The sequence below is a fragment of the Dermacentor silvarum genome, chromosome 11 (assembly GCF_013339745.2).
Source record: "Dermacentor silvarum isolate Dsil-2018 chromosome 11, BIME_Dsil_1.4, whole genome shotgun sequence".
NCBI lineage: Eukaryota > Metazoa > Arthropoda > Arachnida > Ixodida > Ixodidae > Dermacentor > Dermacentor silvarum.
This window is the reverse complement of record NC_051164.1, coordinates 108,877,714-108,898,123: the sequence shown is the minus strand read 5'-3', so window position 1 is coordinate 108,898,123 and position 20,410 is coordinate 108,877,714. Positions and strand designations below refer to the sequence as shown.

The 20,410-nt window shown below is 45.2% G+C and overlaps 1 protein-coding gene across 3 annotated transcripts in view; it reads left to right on the top strand.

The window, feature by feature from the left end:
• Positions 1 to 20,410, top strand: part of LOC119432827 (uncharacterized) — a 129,270-nt gene that overhangs the window by 16,552 nt on the left and 92,308 nt on the right. Inside the window, exons 3-5 of one of the 3 annotated variants that reach the window (XR_007464467.1) lie at positions 12,798 to 12,926; positions 15,049 to 15,115; positions 15,646 to 16,620. Coding sequence is in view for 2 of the 3 variants with exons in the window: in XM_049659227.1 (XP_049515184.1) it covers positions 15,657 to 16,295 (639 nt within the window). In the remaining variant the exon portion in view is untranslated. Of the gene's footprint in view, positions 1 to 12,797; positions 12,927 to 15,048; positions 15,116 to 15,645; positions 16,621 to 20,410 lie in introns of those variants that run through there. The other 2 variants (XM_049659226.1, XM_049659227.1) reach the window with 2 other exon arrangements.

The following is a 20,410-nucleotide window of genomic DNA, read 5'->3' as shown; positions in this document are numbered from 1 at the left end:
GCAGCTATCGATTTGTATTTCGACGTGCCCTGTAACGAGTATCCGTTGGAATAATGAAACTCGAGTAGCGGTCATCTTTTTTTATGTATTAGTTGCTTTTTGAACGACAGCTACGAAACGGCTGACGCCCAATTCTCTCGCGCTTCGACGACATCGAGCTACATCTGCAGGCGCAGGCAAAACGGAAAGCGCTTTATAGTCGTCGCAGCGGGCATTGCGATCAGCGGTTTTACGTGCCGATGTGCGCAGGGGTGCGCGCAAATTATGCACACGTCCACTGAGGGTGCAGTGTAGGTGTGTAGGGAGATGCGTGTTTGCGCGGCGTCCGGTTTTATGCTTTTGTCTTTTTTTTCCTCGTCGTAACGCGACTGACTCATCCGTCCGCGAACAAGTGTGCCGCGAGCCTATCGTGACCGAGTGCGAGTATTGCATGCGCTTGTGGAACTCCAAACTTCCTCTCGCAGCGTTTCCACGTTCCGAGCGATATTGGTCGCCCACTATAGGAGGCGCAACAATGTTATAACCGACAGCCATTCGCCGAAATAATTGGTCGCAATTAGTCAGTCATAACCAGTGGTGATTACAGTGCCAACGACCGTGTTCTGCTTCTGGTGGGCACCGCTATTTTAAACAGCGTGTGCATTTTGTTGTTGCTGCGTGTCCTTGGAGGGTAACATCCATCCTTTTCTGAAGTTCCTCCATTGCACGCCATATGCACCACAACATGTGGAATTCCTGCTCCCCTATTTCAACGTGCTGATAAGCCGAATTGTAGTTTGAGGACATTTCTTTCGTTTGTTGGAAGAGTACCTTGCAGGGCAGCCAACTTATACTTTGGCAAAAGTTTTTTTTTCTCTCTATATATACATCACCGTGAAAAGTCTTAAGCAACAAAACTAAGGACTTTTCAATGTGTTGTATGTCTAGAAAAAAAAAAAACAAACTAGAAAGGCCACTACAAGATTTGCCGATTTCTTCGCCGTCAACATTACATTAATTGAACAGGCGCACGTAAGTTGTACCACTTCATTTCAGCCTGCGTGCCAAGGCTGCGAAGTAAAAAAAAATGTGGTTCATCCCTCTTATATAGGAATCGGTATAGAACACGAAAGTGAAACGTGTCTTCACAGAAGTAGTGTAATGTTTATTGCACATTGATATATAATGTCTATTGGTGTTTTGTGGCTAAAGCGCCCTTAGGCGTTGATGCACCCACGCTGACGCCTGGTGGCACGTCTCCTCCATCACGACTACCAACGTCGATGACCATGAGCAACCGTCGTGCATATGGAAGCTGCACTACGCTGCACACGCTAGCACAACGCGAAAGACGAAGCACGTAACTGACACACTAATACAACGCGCAAGACAAAGCACGTAACTGAATCGTCACCGAGTCAAATCAGCGCGTACAGCGCGTCGTAATTGCAGCCTCCGCGATCAACTTCAGAAACATTTTCAGAGCTAATTGCGGAGGCCACGCTCCGCTGTGCTGAGTACGGTGAACGCCACCTAGGTGGCGTTGGTAGTGCTTCTTGATGCCAGCGTCCCTTCGAATGCTGGCATCGAGGCGTCGTAGTGCTGAGACCACCGAAGCGTTCACTGTCGGTGCGCGTTAGTGTCATAATGCAGTACTTCTCTTTTCTGCTCGTAGGCGGCGGCACCGCCCCGAGCAAGAGCGCGGGTACACGGAGGAGTGTTAGATATATAAGGCGCGTCTGTGTAGCTCTCTGCAAATGCGTTTGTGGCGCAATGGGTTAAACGCTCGGCGATCTATCGTCGCGGACCGAGAGGTGGTGGGTTCGATTTCCAAATTTTGCATGTTCGTGGAACTTTTTCTTCTGGTTTCTTTCTTTGTATTATGTTCGTGTACATTGTAAGCTGACGTATTTCCGTGACAGAAATACGTCAGTGAAGTCTTGGTGGACCCCGGCATAAAACACTTTCGTGTTAAAAATCGCTGCATCTGTAGTCTCCATATTTATCGCTACTGTATATAACGTTGGTACTTAAAACAAAACATTTGTACAGGAAATCAATTTCAGCCATGCGAAACCGCTGTATTTCCAAGTACCTAACTCCAAGCGAGCACAAATAGGTTTTAGTCAAAACTGGGCGCGGGAGATCAGTAACAATGGCATGCTTCAAAGAAACAGGGTCGTAGCGATACCATTTTTTTGGCCTCCGTTGACGGCGATACCCAAAAGTACTGGGCGTAAGGTAATCGCAACAGCTGTTTTGCATATCTGCTTCTCTACCGAGGGAACGTGACAAGAGTTGACCGTGTAAATACAACAGCGTACAGGAAGCACGATAAAATATCACATGATAGGATTTTCCAGTTGGACCCGCGTCCATGAGATCTCTGACAGGAAAGGCAAAAGTCAAACGTTATTTACGTGACACTTGTCTGGAGCTTTTCCCGTACCACCGAGATAGCGCTTTGTCCCCTTATACGTTGTTTTACGCATTGTGTTCACAATGGAAAGATGTGTTCACGTGTTGCACATTGTGAACACATCTTCTATTAGCCGTCTGTCAGTGTGCTGTCTGTTCCGATCTCGGTGACTCATTGTCGGCAACAGACGGCGAACCAGTTAATGCCACGTGAGCTCGTTTGCACTGGCATGTCTGCGTCAAGCCAGCCGCTTAAACGGACATATACACTTAAAAGAAATAGTTCAAATCGTGTTAGTTTATACGAAGCAAATGTATTATTTAGGTCGTCAATTTCTTATGAAGAAAAATTGTTTACAATTTCAAATAACGAAACTACTGATTTTACAACACTAACTCAGCAATGAAAAATGTCAATTCTGTTAACGGCACCTAATAATACATCTCAAGCGGGCAAAATCGACGTATTGTGCACCGCTCTGAAATACACTAGTTTGAGAGTAGGACGTTTTCGAAACCCTCGTAAACATTGCACTTTAAGCCGTAAATTTATGCATACTGTAAATTCATATAGAAAGATTAGCGTAGCTTGCACTGGAGGCGCAATGCCAAAGAGACTGCGGAGCTGATGGGCCCCTAGCTAGTCCCGGCTTTTGGCCTAGGCTAAGCACTACCAAGTCATCCCAAGCATTTTCCGGAATTTATTGATTATTGATCGATTAGCTATTGATTGGCTATCAATTGGCTATCGCAAAGTATTGACCACATATTGGGCTAGGCTGAGTACCACCAAGTCATCCCCAGCATTTTCCGGAATTTATTGATTATTGATCGATTAGCTATCGCAAGGTATTGACCTCGTATTTGGGCTAGGCTAAGCAATACCAAGTCATCCCCAGCATTTTCCGAAATTTATTATTTATTGATTATTGTTTAGCAATTGATTGGCTATCGATGTCTGTCTAAGCTTAAGTATATAGTCCCAACCATGCTTATGTGGACTTAGCCAGGCTCAGCTTCGCTAGTTCACAGGGGTGTGCCATTGCACTTGGACCCTTTCTGCACTACCGCCAGGATCGGTCCACATTTTCTGTTAACTCGTCACGGACTTACGGCCGGCTTAAACAGCTCCGCTGTTTAAATTGTCCGCTTCAGATTCCCTAACGGGTGAAGTTTACAGAACTGCGATATCTGTTTTGGTTGAAGCGTCACGGATCTGTAAACTTCAAAACAATTTTTAAGAATTCTTGCTGATATTCGGCAATTAAAAAAAAAAAAACTCAGGTTCTAAATCAAAGCTTTGCTTTGTACAGTCACTAGAACTTACATTTCTCTCTGCGATGCCATAAATTTCATTCAAATTGGTCCAGGGGTTGTCTCATACAAGCATTTCTGCGTTTTACATGCATATTAATAGGCGGCATCGGAGTTGGCCCGGAGGCGTATATTAAAAATCTAGAAGGCAGAGCGCCTTAGCAACCGCGGTTGAACGAGATTGGAACGAACGAACGCCACCGGTGACGCTCGACGCCCTTTGCTGTGAGAGCACGTCGAGCCACCTAACGCCTTTTGCGCTAACCTAACCTAACCTAACTTAACCTAACCTGCCCTAACCTAACCGTATGGTTGGATACACGCGAAGGCAATAATCGTCACGGCGTGACATCAGAGCGTCGCCAGCGGCGTTTCAGCCAATCGCGTTCAACCACGGTTGCTAAGGTGCTGTGCCTTCTAGATTTTCAATATACGTGACCCAGAACTAAAGCTTCATTTTAAGATCATTTTAAGAAACGCACAGATAATAACTTCAAGATCGAACTTTGTGCGGAAGACAGGGCTTCGCAATTACGTGTAGTATTCGGATTGAAAGCGCGCGTCCCTAGCGCCCTTTCACTCACACATACAGCGTCCGGAGCGCGGCGACGATTTCATCGCCGTTGACGTCATACGGAACCTCACGGCGACGGCGACGGCAACGACGACGCCAACGGCAGAAATCCTCTTTGGAGTGTCTATATAATTGCTATCGCAATAGAATGTATAGTCATGCTCATAACTTCTATATATACCATCATCCTTTTTTATATTTTATATTTACCTACATTTTTTATATTTTTTATATTTACCATCATCGTTTCCTTCACTGAGCACCCACGTCCGAACTCATTTCAGTGATTTATTAGTGTTAATAATTTTTCCCTGAGTCATTCTCATTTTTTCTGACTCATGCTCATGACTATCTTGGCATACATTGCCAATTTCGGTACCTACCAAGTTAACGAAACGACCATGAGAGCACCAAGACGGAGGCGGCTAGATAGATATAGATAGATATAGATATAGATAGATATATATGTAGATATAGATAGATATATATAGATAGATATATATAGATAGATATATAGATAGAGATATAGAGATAGAGATATAGAGATAGAGAGATAGAGAGATAGAGATATAGATAGAGATATAGAGATAGATACTGTCAAAGCGGCAAATGTTCGCCAAGAAATGCTTCGCATTTAATAGCATTCCTGAAGCTGAGCGCGTCGTAGCTCAACTGGCTACCCAAGACACTGCGGAGCCGGACCATAATACAACTCGGCAGAGGACACCGTGCGCCGGCCAATCAAATCTGCAACGCGGTAGGTATCGCTTGTACCGTTTTCGAACGCCTGTGGTTCATGGCGGATTTGAGCGGTGCTCCGATGCGTGCGACACAGTGTTCCCGGTTGCGGGTCGATCGACAGCTTTCGCTTGTGTGGCAATGGTAGAGGAATCCCTCAACCGTAAGGCGCCGTTGATGGCTACTTGCAGCTTAATTCTTCACGTACAATAAACATGCAACAGCTTCTGCGCAGAGACGTTTCACTTTCGTGTTCTACCGATTCCTATGAAAGAGGGATCAACCATATTTTTTTTCTTTTCATCCCTCAACCCTTGCTACGCTTGCATAGGGTAGCAAACCGGACGTGTGGTATGGTTGCCGACCATGTTTTTCCTTCACCTTTCTATCTCTTGGGCTTGACAGTGGCTTGATTGTTCATGTGCTCGGTGTTTCCCGTGACTTGAGCCAAGGATTTTAAAAAATAAAAAAATAAAAGCGGTAAACCGCAGCTGTTTGAAATTAACGACATATTGCTTGCCGTCATGTGGAATTCCTCGAAGTATTTTTATATTCCACTTAATTAGTAAATTAACTAAGATGAATTATGAAAAAAAAAGCCAATTCCCTTTAGGGACAAGTGCGTTTTCTTACTATGTAGAGGGCGTTAAGAAAGAGACAATACATTCTTTGTGGCAACGTACCTCCTGCGTGGTGCATTTTTCTTACATTTAAAGAAAGCCTACGAAATAAGAAAAAAAAAAAAAAAAAAGAAAACGCGTGACTGCGCTCATGAGCGATGGTATTGCTGCGCTCTTAACATTGGTTCGAGCGAACACTCCTGCCTAGGCTGTCAAGAGGCAGCTGGCAGTATAGCAAAAATATATATATATCATCAGCCTATATTTATGTCCACTGCAGGACGAAGGCCTCTCCCTGCGATCTCCAATTACCCCTGTCTTGCGCTAGCGTTTTCCAACTTGCGCCTGCGAATTTCCTAACCTCATCATCCCACCTGACTTTCTGCCGTCCTCGACTGCGCTTCCCTTCTCTTGGTATCCATTCTGTAACCCTAATGGTCCACCGGTTATCCATCCTACGCATTACATGGCCTGCCCAGCTCCATTTCTTCCGCTTAATGTCAACTAGAATATCGTCTACCCCCGTTTGTTCTCTGATCCACACCGCTCTCTTCCTGTCTCTTAACGTTACTCCTAAGACTTTTCGTTCCATCGCTCTTTGTGCGGTCCTTAACTTGTTCTCGAGCTTCTTTGTTAACCTCCAAGTTTCTGCCCCGTATGTTAGCACCGGTAGAATGCAATGATTGTACACTTTTCTTTTCAACGACAGTGGTAAGCTCCCAGTCAGGATTTGGCAATGCCTGCCGTATGCACTCCAACCTAATTTTATTCTTCTGTAAATTTCTTTCTCATGATCAGGGTCCCCTGTGAGTAATTGACCTAGATAAACATATTCCTTTACAGATTCTAGAGGCTGACTGGCGATCCTGAATTCTTGTTCCCTTGCCAGGCTATTGAACATTATCTTTGTCTTCTGCATATTCATCTTCAACCCAATTCTTGCACTTTCTCGATGAAGGTCCTCAATCATTTGTTGAAATTCCTCTCCAATGTTGCTCAATAGGACAATGTCATCTGCAAACCGAAGGTTGCTGAGATATTCGCCATCGATCCTCACTCCTAATCCTTGCCATTCTAAGAGCTTGAATACTTTTCTAAGCATGCAGTGAATAGCATTGGAGAGATTGTGTCTCCTTGCCTGACCACTTTCTTGATAGGTATCTTTCTACTTTTCTTGTGGAGAACCAAGGTAGCTGTGGGATCCTTGTAGATATTTGCCAAGATATTCACGTATGCCTCCTCCACTCCTTGATTACGCAATGCCTCTATGACTGCTGATATCTCTACTGAATCGAATGCCTTTTCATAATCTATGAAACCCATATAGAGAGGTTGATTGTACTCCGCAGATTTCTCGATTACCTGGTTGATGGCATGGATATGGTCCATCGTAGAATATCCCTTCCGGAAGCCAGTCTGTTCTCTTGGTTGACTGAAGTCAAGTGTTGTCCTGATTCTATTGGAAATTATCTTGGTGAATATTTGATACAATACTGAAAGCAAGCTAATGGGTCTGTAATTCTTCAATTCTTTAACGTCTCCCTTCTTATGGATAAGTATAATGTTGGCGTTCTTCCAGCTCTCTGGTACACTTGAAGTTATGAGGCATTGCGTATAAAGGGCCGCAAGCTTTTCAAGCATGATATCTCCTCCATCTTTGTATAAATCTACTGTTATTCCATCTTCTCCAGGCGCTTTTCCCCTGGTCATGTCTTTCAAGGCCCTTCTAACCTCATCGCTAGTTATAGAAGGAGCTTCTGTATCCGGTTCATCACTATTTCGAATGGAAGAAGCTTGGCTGTTTTGGCTACTGTACAGGTCAGTATAGAATTCTTCTGCTGCTTTTACTATGTCATCGAAATTGCTGATGATATTACCATGCTTATCTTTCAGAGCATACATCTTGCCTTGTCCTATGCCTAGTTTTCTTCTTACTGATTTCATGCTGCGTCCATTATATATATATATATATATATATATATATATATATATACATAAAAAAGTGAAGGCGTGCAACGTAACGGGTCCCGATAACGTTATCGCGTTCCACTCTTAAATCCAATTTTCTTTGCCAGTTCGTCTACTTGTGCAAAGATTTTTGAGAATGAAGCAGTCGCATTCTTGCGGTAATTTTCGATCGCTACATCTAGGCTTAAATACGAGGCATTATTGGGGCAACTTTCCAAATGGTTTTTCCGATCTGTATCTCCACAATCAGCTCGCATGCGAAGAAGCGCTCTAATAATATCAGTATTTTCAGCGGGGGCTTTGCTTAAATCCATAGGACCACTGTCCCTATGGCCACGGAGAGCCAGACCTTGTGGCCCGCAAGAAATAACTGTCTCAATAATAGGCCACTAACTTTCTTCTGTTTTCTCTTATATAACTTTGCCTGCCCTGGCCTAGATGATCGATCACATTGGGCGAGCTCGCTGAAAATATTTGGTGAAAATGATCAGTTGCCAGCTGACAGTCACGGTGATATTTAGTATTTTTGTGTGTGTGGAACATTTCGAGCGTGTGCATCCATTTCTGGAACGGCTTGGACACGAGGGCGTCAGTGCGCGCATGTTGGCCCACGGTTTTAAGATTAAACCCATAAAGTTCCGGAATTGCAAATCTAAAGTACGCCTTTGGAAATATCAGTGCACCTTTCGCGTCAAAGGTTTATATGAACTTTATACCCATAAAGTTTCGGAATTGAAATCCATGCGCTCCGTACATTCCGCGGCCGCCGCGAGATGCTGCGACGCGCCAGCTCATCATCGAAAAGCCCTTGAATCTTTGTGCTCGGATGTGGCTTCTTGCGTTATGCGACTCCAGGTGCACGGGCGTTGCCACAAAATTCAGCTCGAGTTCGCAATGTTCGCGCCGAAATGTCTTTTCGAGCGTGAAATATACATTGTAGGCAAAATACAGAAGGATTTCCGGCACCGGTGGTTGTTTCGGTTCGGCGGTGCCTGAAAGCACGAAACAATTTCGTGCCCCCCCCCCCCCCCACGCCCCCTGGCTACGCCCCTGCACACACCCACACTTTATAATTGCATTTTTTCAATTCTAGCCGTAGAATTCTCAAGGCGGTGTTGTGTGCATTGCTGTGTGGTAATAAGTGACTTCTAATTAATTATAACTATTTCAGACAGTCCAGTAACTCAACTTAACTTATGCTCTGATACCATGTCTACAATGAAACCAATGAATTGTTTACTGAACTATCTCTTTAATTTTTTTTCTGATTTATTTTGAATTTCTTCCCCGGTCGTCTCGGCTAAAGAATTCTAATTGTTCCAGAAACTTCAGTAACTCAACTTGAAACTAAACTTATGCTCTGCCATCTTATCTATGATGAAACCCGTGAATTTTGTACTGTACTATTTTTACAGCGAAGCTGTTAAGGGCTAGGGTCCCCCAGGATGAGCAGCATTGGCTCGAGCGTCGTCGTCTTCTTGAGCGCATGACCACTCCTCCCTCCGCGCTGGCTGAGCTCCCGCTGTATCCCGTGCGCCAGTCGACCTTTACTTTTTTTATTATTTTTATTATTTACAGAATACTGCAGGCCAACATGTGGCCCAGGCAGGAGGGAATTCGTTCATATAGAAATGAAATTGAATACGTTCAAAGAAAAGAATACATGCGAAATATGAAATACATTGAAGCATATGAGATACATTGAAGGATGATATTAAATACATTAAAAAACACATTCTACAAGCATACAAAGCAAGGGATTGAATTGAAAGGTAAGAAGTTTTTTTTTTTCTTACCAGTTTATAGTTTTTTTTTTTTTCAGGCCTAACGCGGCGAAGATACGCATGAAAGTACTCACGCGCTCCTACGTTTATTTGAAATGCAGTTTTTCAATGGCATGTGGTATGTTATTGGACAGAAATACATCGGCCGGCAGAGAGTTCCAATCATTTATTGTTCTAGGAAAAAAGGACTACTTAACGCAATTTGTGCGCGCGAAAATAGGGGTTATCTTGTCGGGGTGATGATTTCTGGTAGGTCTAGCTGGTAGCGGCTGGAGACATGGTGAATGATCAAGTTGTCGTTCCTGTTTCCAAAGGCGTGAAAGCAATGTTAGGCGTGCTACCTTTCTACGGGATTCTAGGGAGGCAATATTATTTTCATTAATCAATTGAGATGGGGAGTCATAACGTCCATAACAATTATATATGTAGCGGACGGCAAGCCTGTTTGTTTTCCAGTTTGTTTATATTTTTTTTCGTGAATGGGTCCCAGACGACGCAAGCATATTCTAATCGCGACCTTACCAGTGTGTTGAATGCTAATTGTTTCACGGATGGAGGAGAATGTTTCAGCTTGTGTCTTAGTAGGCCGAGTTTACGTCGAGCAGACGCACAATGCCGCGTTACCCCCCTCCACCAGAGTAGTGTCGGGCCCTGCTGCGAGGCTAGCGTGGCTAGGCCGGCGGCGCTAAAGTTCCTATTGACCCTTTTCGCGGCGATTCCGTGGGCGCTGCCATGTTTGATCACGTGGTGACGCGTCCATTGCTTGCCTCAGCTGCCTCCGTTGCCTACGTGTTTACAATGGGTGTACATGACGCCGGAGCGGCTTAGGAAACCTCTGTTTCCGGAGATATCGCAGAGAGAGAGAGAGAAGAGAGAGAGAGAATAAACTTCAATCAAAAGAGCACACGCTGACTGAGTGGTCGACACGAAGCTTTGGCGACGGCTTCAGGGGACATGTAAAAGCGCTTTCGAAGCTCATTAAGCATTGCCCAAACGGCGCCAGCATGGTTTATGGTGCTTGTTCTAAAAATGAGGCTAAAAATGTATTCCAAGTTATCCAAGCTTTCAGATTATGAATTGAATCAGAATCAGTGTGTTTTGCTCTTCGTTCTTTATTTGGCAAATACTTTGAAGCAGTTGTTTGTCACGTTTCTGACTCAGTGAAGTTCGTCGATGCGGTGACTGCCTGATGATCTTCTGCCTAATCGCTCGCAGGTGTGCTCAGTTGCAATATATTTAGTTTTGCTGCACACAAGGCTGGGAACGTAGCTGTTTTGTACTTTGTAATAGCTTGTAACAAAGATGTTTTATCGCTAGTAACTCGCTTACTCCTGTGGACCCTCACGAAACATTCGTGTGCTGTCGGTGTAGTCGCGGTCACCCATGCTTTGGCGCACTGATTCAAGTGTGCGCCCATTCACATATTCTTAATACGTTGGCAATAGAGTGTGTGTAAGCTTGCGTGCGAGTTGGATGTGTGTAGATAACGTGTTCGAAACTTGCTATGCCAGGAAACGGCGCTACTCCCTTCGTCATTGTTTAACGAGCGGTACTCGCTGTTGCCGGCGTTCCGGGGTTGAAGTCTTTTCTCTGGAGGTTAGCGATACAACGCTGTCGGATAAGTGATTTTTTTATCCACAAGGAAAGTCGTACATCGAGAAGGGCCGGCAACAGAGGCTCTCCTCTCCGTATGTAGCAACGGTCCGTGAACTTAATTGGTCGCACATACTCATTCCATTCCTTAATATGCCAGTCACTATTTCTGCAGCCAACTACTGCACGCGTTTTCAATTCACCGCTCCACATTTTGCAGCATGAATTGAGCACAGTGCGTGATCGAACCCTGTTGCATTTCCGACAGCTGATCGCGCAGAAACAGAGCAGAAGCGGTAATGGTTTCGCATTCGTGCGCTTTCGCTGAGGCAACGTATGGCGCGCTGCCGAAAGCGCCATCTCGTTTCTCGTGAACAAATTGCTCCGCGAAAAGGGGTCAATATTTGGGGTGAGGACTTACGGAGTCGCCATCTGTCGGAAGCGCCTCGCTTGTGCAGTATGAGGGATAAAGCGACGCGCTCCTCATAGGTTTGACTGTCGGCGCTCAATAAAAACACCACGCGGCAGCCCTCCTGGCCATTTCTGCAAGTACTATCCAAACGAGGTAAGTTTCTTACAATCAAAATGGCAAACAGAAAGCGCAGAATGGTTTACAGGCGCTATCTACCGAATACGTACAGTGAACGCCCATTGCGCGCGGTCGCCGTGACTGAGTCCCTCGAACCAGCTTCTTGCGTGAAAGGTAGGCAATCGGTGAGAGCAGACTATGTGAAATACGTTCTTATAGTGTGCTGTCTGTATAACCAAATGGAGCATAACAGAATGAAGCCTCAATGCAGCGATCGCGCGGGGTCGCAGCGATCGGCCGGCGGAGCGTCTGCATGCATGTCCGCGCACAATGTTTCGCTGCGAGCGCGTTTCCGCACCGTGCTGTGTGCTTTATGCCGCAGCATATGAATATTTGACAGTATACAAGCAACAATAGTTGCGTAGACGCTATCAGAGCTGTTCAAAAATAATTTAGTTATAACTAAGCAACTCAAAGGGTGTCATTCCGTCCCAATTCCAACTTGAAAGAAAAACAAGAAATATAACACTCTGCACCAAGAGATGTATCACAGTGCAGGCAGCTACCACTACAGTTATTCTTCCCTAAGTAGTAGGCCCTTCTAATTGTATTGCCAGTTGATACGATCTTCTGGTTTATATGTTCATTGAAGATGAACACTGAAGTTATATGAACACTGAAGATGCCCTCTTCGGGCACGTGAGATCAGAAGTCTGTTTTTTGGCAACTGTTTTACTAATTTTAATCGAAACGGAAACATTAAAATAAAAAAAAAAGTGGTGTTCGAAAGCGGTGCTAGTCTTAAGGCCTCTGCTAAGCAGGCATGACTTTGATATTGATGTGCTTTAGTTTTGCAAAAACTTGTTTCGCATATTTGAGCTAATTAGCTATTTTACCATTGAAATTGTTCTTGCTGCTAACTTCTGCGTCCGCCACATGCCCTAGATGCAAAAACTGCAAAGCCTAGCTGCGGCACCCTATTAACCCAGTTGCAGTGGAATTCTGTGGCAGCGCACGAGGTCGCGGATTTGATTCGTGGCCCCTGTGGCCGCATTCAGATAGGGCGGAAGGCAAAGAAGCTCATGTGCCATGCTTTGGGTACACTTTAGAGAACCCTGGGCACTCCAACTTATCTGGAGCCCTTCACTTCGGCATCCCTCATAGTCCGCTGTGCAGGAAAGTTCCAGATGTTAAACCCCTTGAATATATTTTATGCTCAGTGTTTGGCACTGCATCAGTAGTGGCAAGAGTCACAGAGACCCTGAAACACCTCATGGCAGGTGCAAGAGGGAGTGCAGCGGGTCTTGAAAAACGTGCCCTGGCTTCCCGAGTGCCTGCGACGTCCTTTCGGGAACGAAGACGCCCCTCCGCCGCACGTGCTGTCCAACGGCACCGCAGCTCAGCTCAGTGTGGGGACCCCTTCCCCCCCCCCCCCCCCCCTTACTACCCCCCTCAGTATCCTCTATAGCACCGGCACTTTCGCACCACTTTATGCACATTTTTTTTACGTTTTGCCGTCCCCCTCCACCTCCCACACCTCGGTAGCTTATCCCCGGTTACGGCTGGTAGATCTTGCCCCTACTTTTTGCATGCGTACCCTTGTTGCTGGTTGGCAGCCGTATGTTTGTTTGTTTGGTGGCGGTATGCATTGTGCCGTGGCTTTCCGTGTCCCCTGCTTAACGTAGCTTTGATGTTAGAAAATCGACTAATGTCAGTATGGATGCATCCAGACAAGACAGCTGCACAGCAGTACGGAGACTTGAAGCGGTCAACAGCGATCAAACAAGGGATATTTTTCGAGCCAGTGAACTAGCACCCTCGTCGAAACATTGCCCCCAGAGGTGTCCCTTGACCAATTCCAGTTTACCCCTAGCATGGACAAAGTATTGGTTCGCAGTAGTGCTGGTTTAGGAGAGCATGAGCTTGCACAGCTCATGTAATGCAGGAGGTTTACGAGGAACAGGTTGTAGACAACTGAGAATATGTCGAAATAAGAGAATTCATAACAGAGAATATGTAGAGAGGAACGCAGGAAATCAACCGAGAAAACATCCAATTGACAAACCTACACAGGGGAAAGAATAGAAAGTTGAGAGACTGAAAGAGATTGTTCTATGAACATATGTGTGCACAAGTAAGTAGTCAAACAGTCAAAGGCAATCACCCGAGCCAGTTAATACTAACGCACAATTACGGCTTTGAGATGTTATATACGCTGATTAATGACAATATCAAATTTTTTGGTAGTTTATATTTAAAGGAGACGTAAGAGGACTCAAATTGGCTTATTAAACAATGATAAAGAAGTATCCGCACATAATATCTTTTCATTTTATCTGAGCGTTTAAGTGTGATAGGTTTATGTGGCATCACATTTTATTTATTTATTCAGCTAGTTATTAATACTGTCAGCCGTAGGGCCGTTACAGGGTGAATGCATATAATACAACTTAATAAGTGTACACAGCCACAAGTAAAAACTTTTATACAAACCTAGTTTCAATCAACTAAAACCAACATCCATCATAACACGTTATTATCATCCATCATTACGTTATACCTGTAGCAAAACTGCTCTGCAGATTTATATTACCACATTATATTCATGGTAGGGACTTGTTCGAAGTCACATAATATTCGTACAAACCCAGGAATTCACCAGCGTCTAGTGATTTAGGAAAACTGAGCTACACAGAGAGCTTCAATGTGCCATGGAATGATGATTCCAGTGTTCTTTTACCAGTTGTTTGATGGAAATTCTCATCACCTCCACACACTGCAGAGCAGCTTTGGCATTTTATTTGATAAGCACAAACATCATGCATGTTATGTTGTTTCATTTGGCATTCACTAGACAATATCATAAGCAATAATTTTGGACAGGTCGGTTCCTTTGTCCCAGTTACAGCACGAAGGTGCAATGTTAATAATTACAAGAAGACTTTGCTGCCATGACTCTATTATGCCTAGTTATCGTTTACTTGCATTACGTAAGCTGGCTCCATTTCCAGGATGGTCATGCAGTAGAACTGCAGTAACATTCTCGCCATTCGTGCGTTTCTATTTCTATCTATTTAATGAAAAGTCGAGCAAAGACACTGTTTCTATTATATTGTAGACAAAAATCTGTTTGTTGACAATGACTTTCTTCTTTTTAATTCTTACGATGTCTCCTTCTTTATGGCACTGCCATTCGACTCTTTTAAGTGTGTAACCTTTTGCAACCCACTTTTATGGCACGAGTAGCCACAGTGGTTATCCAGGCATACCGTCACCGCTCATATTTCGTGCAGTCACTACAGTTATTTATGTTCTTCTGGTGTGGTGCATTGAAAAAGCTTGTTGGCGCAAACTTTCTAATTGCTGCTGTCACAAGGAGGCAGCTTTAGTAACTGACATAGTACACAAAAACTTAGCCTCCTCTTTACATGCAAGTAATCGTCTTAATAATTACTTTCTTATCATGCATGCCTCAATTTGTAAGTCTGCATCGCCTCGCCATTCTGATGTTCTTTTGAACTTGTCTTTCAGGTTGTCCAGCAGTCTTGGAACTCACAGGACAAAAATTCTACAGTTACCCCAAAGTTCACCATACCAGGTAAGGAGTCAGATGACTTCTGTTGAATGTTGGATGATCGTACAGGAAAATGTGTGAAAAAAATGGCATTATTGATGAAACAGGCCAACGTTTGTCGGCCTGTATGTATGCCGAAGTATGATGTACAAGGAGGATCAATATGAAATGGTATTGGAAAGCCATTAATTGCCTTGTTTTTTGCATTAAAACGAAAGATAAAGTAAGGGAGTGCTATTATGAAGTCTTTCAAATACTTGCCATCACAGTTATGTTGATATCTGCTATCACGCCCTGCCACCTTGAATGCACTTTACGCCCATACTGCACTCATGCGTACCATTACGTGACCTTGCCTGCATGTGCAGCCAGGTTACCTTAATTGTGTTGATATATCAAGTTACAACTAAGGAAAGCAGTACAAAAGTCGGCGCATAGTTGCAGAATTGATGAAAATTATGCAGAGTCATTTCCTTTAAAGCATAGTCCGTTTCAGAGCTACTTTTGTTGAACACATTCGCATGACTGGATCGTCACCCTTTATCTTTTTCCAGGTCACCAATCTATGGACAGGGTCAGCAACAACCGCAGCCTAGCACTCGCTTCTCCCGGTGCTAACAACAGGACGCTGGAGGAAGGGCAGAACAACATCAACGCCCTTAGCCAAGTCTCTGGAGGCACGTTGCACCGCAGCTCGGCCAGCAGCAACATCAGCGTCATCAACAGCCCTGAACAGCAACCGCCCTCGAAGCACCACCCCAACAAGCTCCAGCGGACCCCAAACAACTTGAAGAGTGGCCAAGCGGCCCAGAACGGACCCCATCACCGAACTTGGGCTCACAGCCGGAGGCCGGGACACTACTCGGATTCGTCAAGCGTCTGCAGTGCGTTTGCGGACCACATCTATGAGTCCATCGACGGTGATGCCTCCTCGGTCGATCGCCTGTCCGACGTCCCGCCACCGCCCGCGCCTCCCCAATCCGAGGTGTTCTATGGAGACCTGTCCGACATGAGCCAGCACTCCTCATCCAGCTACGGCTACCGACCAGCGGCCCTTGCTCGTCACGCCATTGCCGGGCAAGTACCACACCACACCCCTGGCACACGTCATGCAGGGCTTTGCAAGGGATTACGCCACGTATTCGCCAGAGATGCCGCGCTATGGCACGGAGCAACAGAGGTACTATGGCTCAGGCCGACGTAAGCACGACATCGTTGGCTTCAATGGGCCTCCTTACTCACCTAAGATGCTGTACGAGGCCGCCCTGGCGCAGAGGCTAGAAGACTGCCCCGACAAACTTCTCCTCAGACTCGGGCATGGTCGCACAGAGCGAGGATTGCTGGGGCACATCACCGACGCTGCCGGACTTGTTGCACGGCCCTGTGGAGAGCAACCCTGTGGTGATGGCGGTGTTGGATGGAGAAAAAGTGGTGAGCAGGATTCGTCCGGATGCCATGATGACGACACCATCGGATCCGAGATTGCAACAGCAGCAGCAGCAGCAGTCTCAGGACCAGCAGCGATACAACCTCAGCACGTACTGCTAAACGGAGTCGTGTGTGTGATTGGTACGTGCATGTGCTTGTGGGCAGTGCGCGTGTTCTTTTCTTCCTTGTTTTTCCCGCATTAGAAATTCTCGTCGCATAGGAATCTTTAAGAAGCAATCGTGTACTTAACTGAAATGAACTGGCACTTGCGAGGGACGGGCTGTGTGTGTTCCGCAGTCCGTCTACCCGTCCACGAGAGGACTTTCTTTTCATGTCTCGCAGGAAAGCAGGTATACGAGACAGGCCGGTTCTTTGAATCCTAAGCATCTAGTCGTCGAACACAAGAGTGGAGGGGGAAGTGCTAGTCGCTGGCGAGAGCAGAATTGGTACAGCCATTCTTGCTTACCGCCCGTGATCGGAGGAAGAGCACGAACGTCTCTCGACTCCTTAATTTAAGAAAACAATATGACGAGAGACTGAACGGTGCTTTTTGCTAAGAAGCCAGGTCTAATCAACGGCTTTGTACATTTTTTTATTATTGCTGTAAGTACAATGTAAATCTAGACATTCGCGCCTGTATTTAAATGTCCTTGTTTCATGTTGTCTTTTTTTTAAAGTTCCTCTTGGAGAGTGTTGCACGTGAATCCAGGAGAAGAGCAGGCTGGTTGTTTTTGTCAGTGTCTTGTAAATAAGGCGTGGGAGAGCTATTTTCGCAGTTTCGTAAGTCACCTGCTGCTATAAGCAAAGCGTCACCAAATCACCGACAGTGCTGTACATAGTATAACGGAACAAACATTGGTTGCACAAACTCTATTTTCTTGCTGCCACTTCGGTCCTTGTGCACGCCAAGATTGTCATCCGTGACCAGTCCAATTTTACTCTAGCCGATTTTAAACAAGATCTGCTTCCAAAATCAAAAATGCAAACAGGGAAAAAAAATGAAAGACTCAAGCTTGGCATAGGCAGCATTCGTGTAATTTTTTTTCTCTTATCATCACAGTGTTCGGTCACCTTTCATGTCTTGAATAGCACCTCCATTGATACATTCCTATAACCATCTCAAGTTGGAAGCACAATAGCAATTTACAGTAGCCTATGCCTTAGAATATCAATTAAAGTCTCTATTTCCTGTGTGAGGCTGCGGAGATGTTGCAGCTATTCTGTGATCCCAATAATTGCGTAAGTTATCCAGAGAAAGGACAATGTGTGTATCTGCATGAAGGAGAGGTTTCGAGCGATTCAAGACTGCCAGAAGCTGTTAATAATTTAAGATGTAGCAAGTACTTGCCTACGACGGCTCTGGTGTCATGGCTCGAACAAATAGCGGTCATTTACCGGCAGCATAGAAGGCTGAGTGAAGTTGAAAGGTATTTGGCCTTTATAGCACTTGTTGTACAGAAGTGTGCCAAATAAAAAAAAATGTTTGAAATCTTGCAAAGCTGTTTACAGTTGTTAATTCGTCAGGCTAACCAGGATACTCCCATCATCAGGGGCTGTGCATAGCCTCAGCTGCAGCAGGCAGCATGGTGGAGTGACTGCTCTAGAAAGCTTTTGTTGGTCCAGGGCTCAATCCCCTGACCCGGAGCCATTTTTATTCAACTGCGAAGCCTTCTTTCTGAGAAACCTGTATGGAATTCCTTTTTGTGCTACTTCACGTACACGAGTTCTTTTCTACATGACAAATGAATGAATGAATGCAGGGAAATGTCTCTTTACTAAAGAGGCACTCAAGATAAGCAATGAAGTGTTTCTGTGCGGCAAATGAATGAATGAATAAATAAATTCAACGAAATATCTCAGTTTATTATCGAGACAGCCTAGAGAAGCGCCGACACGCAGGGGTTTCAAATTTCAAAATTTTTCTGTCTTTGGGCCTTTTATTTATGGGTTTTCTTTGTTGCACAGAAATTTACAACAGTTGTGAGTACAAGTATCAGGCTGCGTCAGGAGGCAATGTAATCCACTTGCTTTTCAATAAACAAATAGCTCTGAGCAGGGGCGCTGATAACCCATGTCATCACCGTGAACTCTATGGAGGCATTGCCACGAGTATTCTTGCGCCTTTCCTTACTTAGGAGCCTCCACTGATTTTAAGGTGGAACTTTATGTTCTAATAGTGCAAAAATGCTCACTTTACGACATGCCAGCACTTGCACGTGCAAGAGAAAAGGGGAAAAAGGAACAAGAAAGCGAGTCACTATAGTACAGTCTGAATCACACTTGTCAGGAGTCATCGAGTGGCCGGCAGCGCCTTTGTCCGCAGTTGCTACATTGTTACACTAATGTCCGTCCTATAGGACATGGACCCAGCATGCGGATTGACCATGCGTGGTCTCATTGCGATGTGACGTCCAAATTGACCGATTGACCTCTCTAGACAAGTGTGGTTCATATTGTACATCAATATTGTCGCTAAGACTTTTGAACACATGTCCCAAACCAACACAGAAGTCTTACGGAAACGAAAGCCATCATTTCAAGGCAAGACTAAAAAAAAAAAAAGGTAAGTACACGATCATCCAAAAATAGCGACGGACACCCAAGCAAGCGTGATGCAGACTGCAAGCTCTGTAGAACGGTAAGACAAATTAGACGAGCCTCCATGATCTTCGAGAAACTCGCGAACCATGGAGAAAGGTAAGAAAGAAACGGTAAAGCTTGCACTAGGCCACGCAAAGCTCGAGACACAGCGAAGCTGGCTGATCGATTGCGTAATAACCTAAGAGTTACCTGGCATAACCAAGCTCAACTCAGGCATAGCCAAGGCGGAACATAGCTGCTACCAAGTTCAGCCTAGATACTACCAGGAGGCGCAATCGATCGGCCAGCTTCGTTGTGTCTCGAGCTTTGCGCGGCCTAGTGCAAGCTTTGCCTCCCCATTACGACGACAGAACAGATGTGAATTTTCGCGCTGGAATGATTAGCGGTCACACAGCCAGCTGTTGAAGAAGACGACGAACGCGAGAGCAGTAGCACGAGCGCGTGCCGAGCACGAGTACGAGCGCTAACCGAGGGGCACCAACGAGCCAGCTGCGGAAGAAGACGACGACGCTCGAGTTAATGCTGATTATGATTGTTTCGTGAAACGCGCAATTTTTACGGCGGGATTAATAAGCTACGCTGTTAAAAGAGAATCTACGGCGTCTATATAGGGCGAACATTCATCACATTTTTGGCTGTGCCCTGGTACTCGGGATATCAGGAACAAGATGCTCAAGGAGGCCAGGCTGCATGTTCCAGAGGATTTTAACTGTTGGATAAAGGACAACGGAAGGGTGCCTCCGCCATGACGTCACTTAGTCATGCACCGCTTCGCCGTTTCATACGGCCGCTCGAATGTCAACGCAAGTACCGCCCATGGTTATGCTTCCTTCGAACGCCACTGTAGCACTGTTCAGTAAATGTTGTCACTAAATGTGTCTGCAAGCGGTCAAATATACACACGAAGTGATGATTCGGGTTATCGCTTAAAAGACCGAAGTCTCTGGTTTTTAAGCTATCTATCACCTATATGTTCACGTCGCAATCGACGCGGATCATAGTATACTGATATCTCGTTTCATGTCGCTCAGGTTGATTTTTAAATTTGTTATGATAACCTCAACTGGGCCGGTATTTTGTAGCGATGCCTTTAAAGTAATAATGCCTTTTCGCGCTTATCGCGCTTTGTCAGTGGTCAGAGCGACGGTGCGCTCACGATATCAACGGTGATAACGCGAGCGGACCGTCGCGCTGACCACTGACAAAGCGCGATAAGCGCGAAAAGGCATTATTACTTTAAAGTCATCGCTACAAAATACCGGCCATGATTAATCAATAACTAATAAAGCG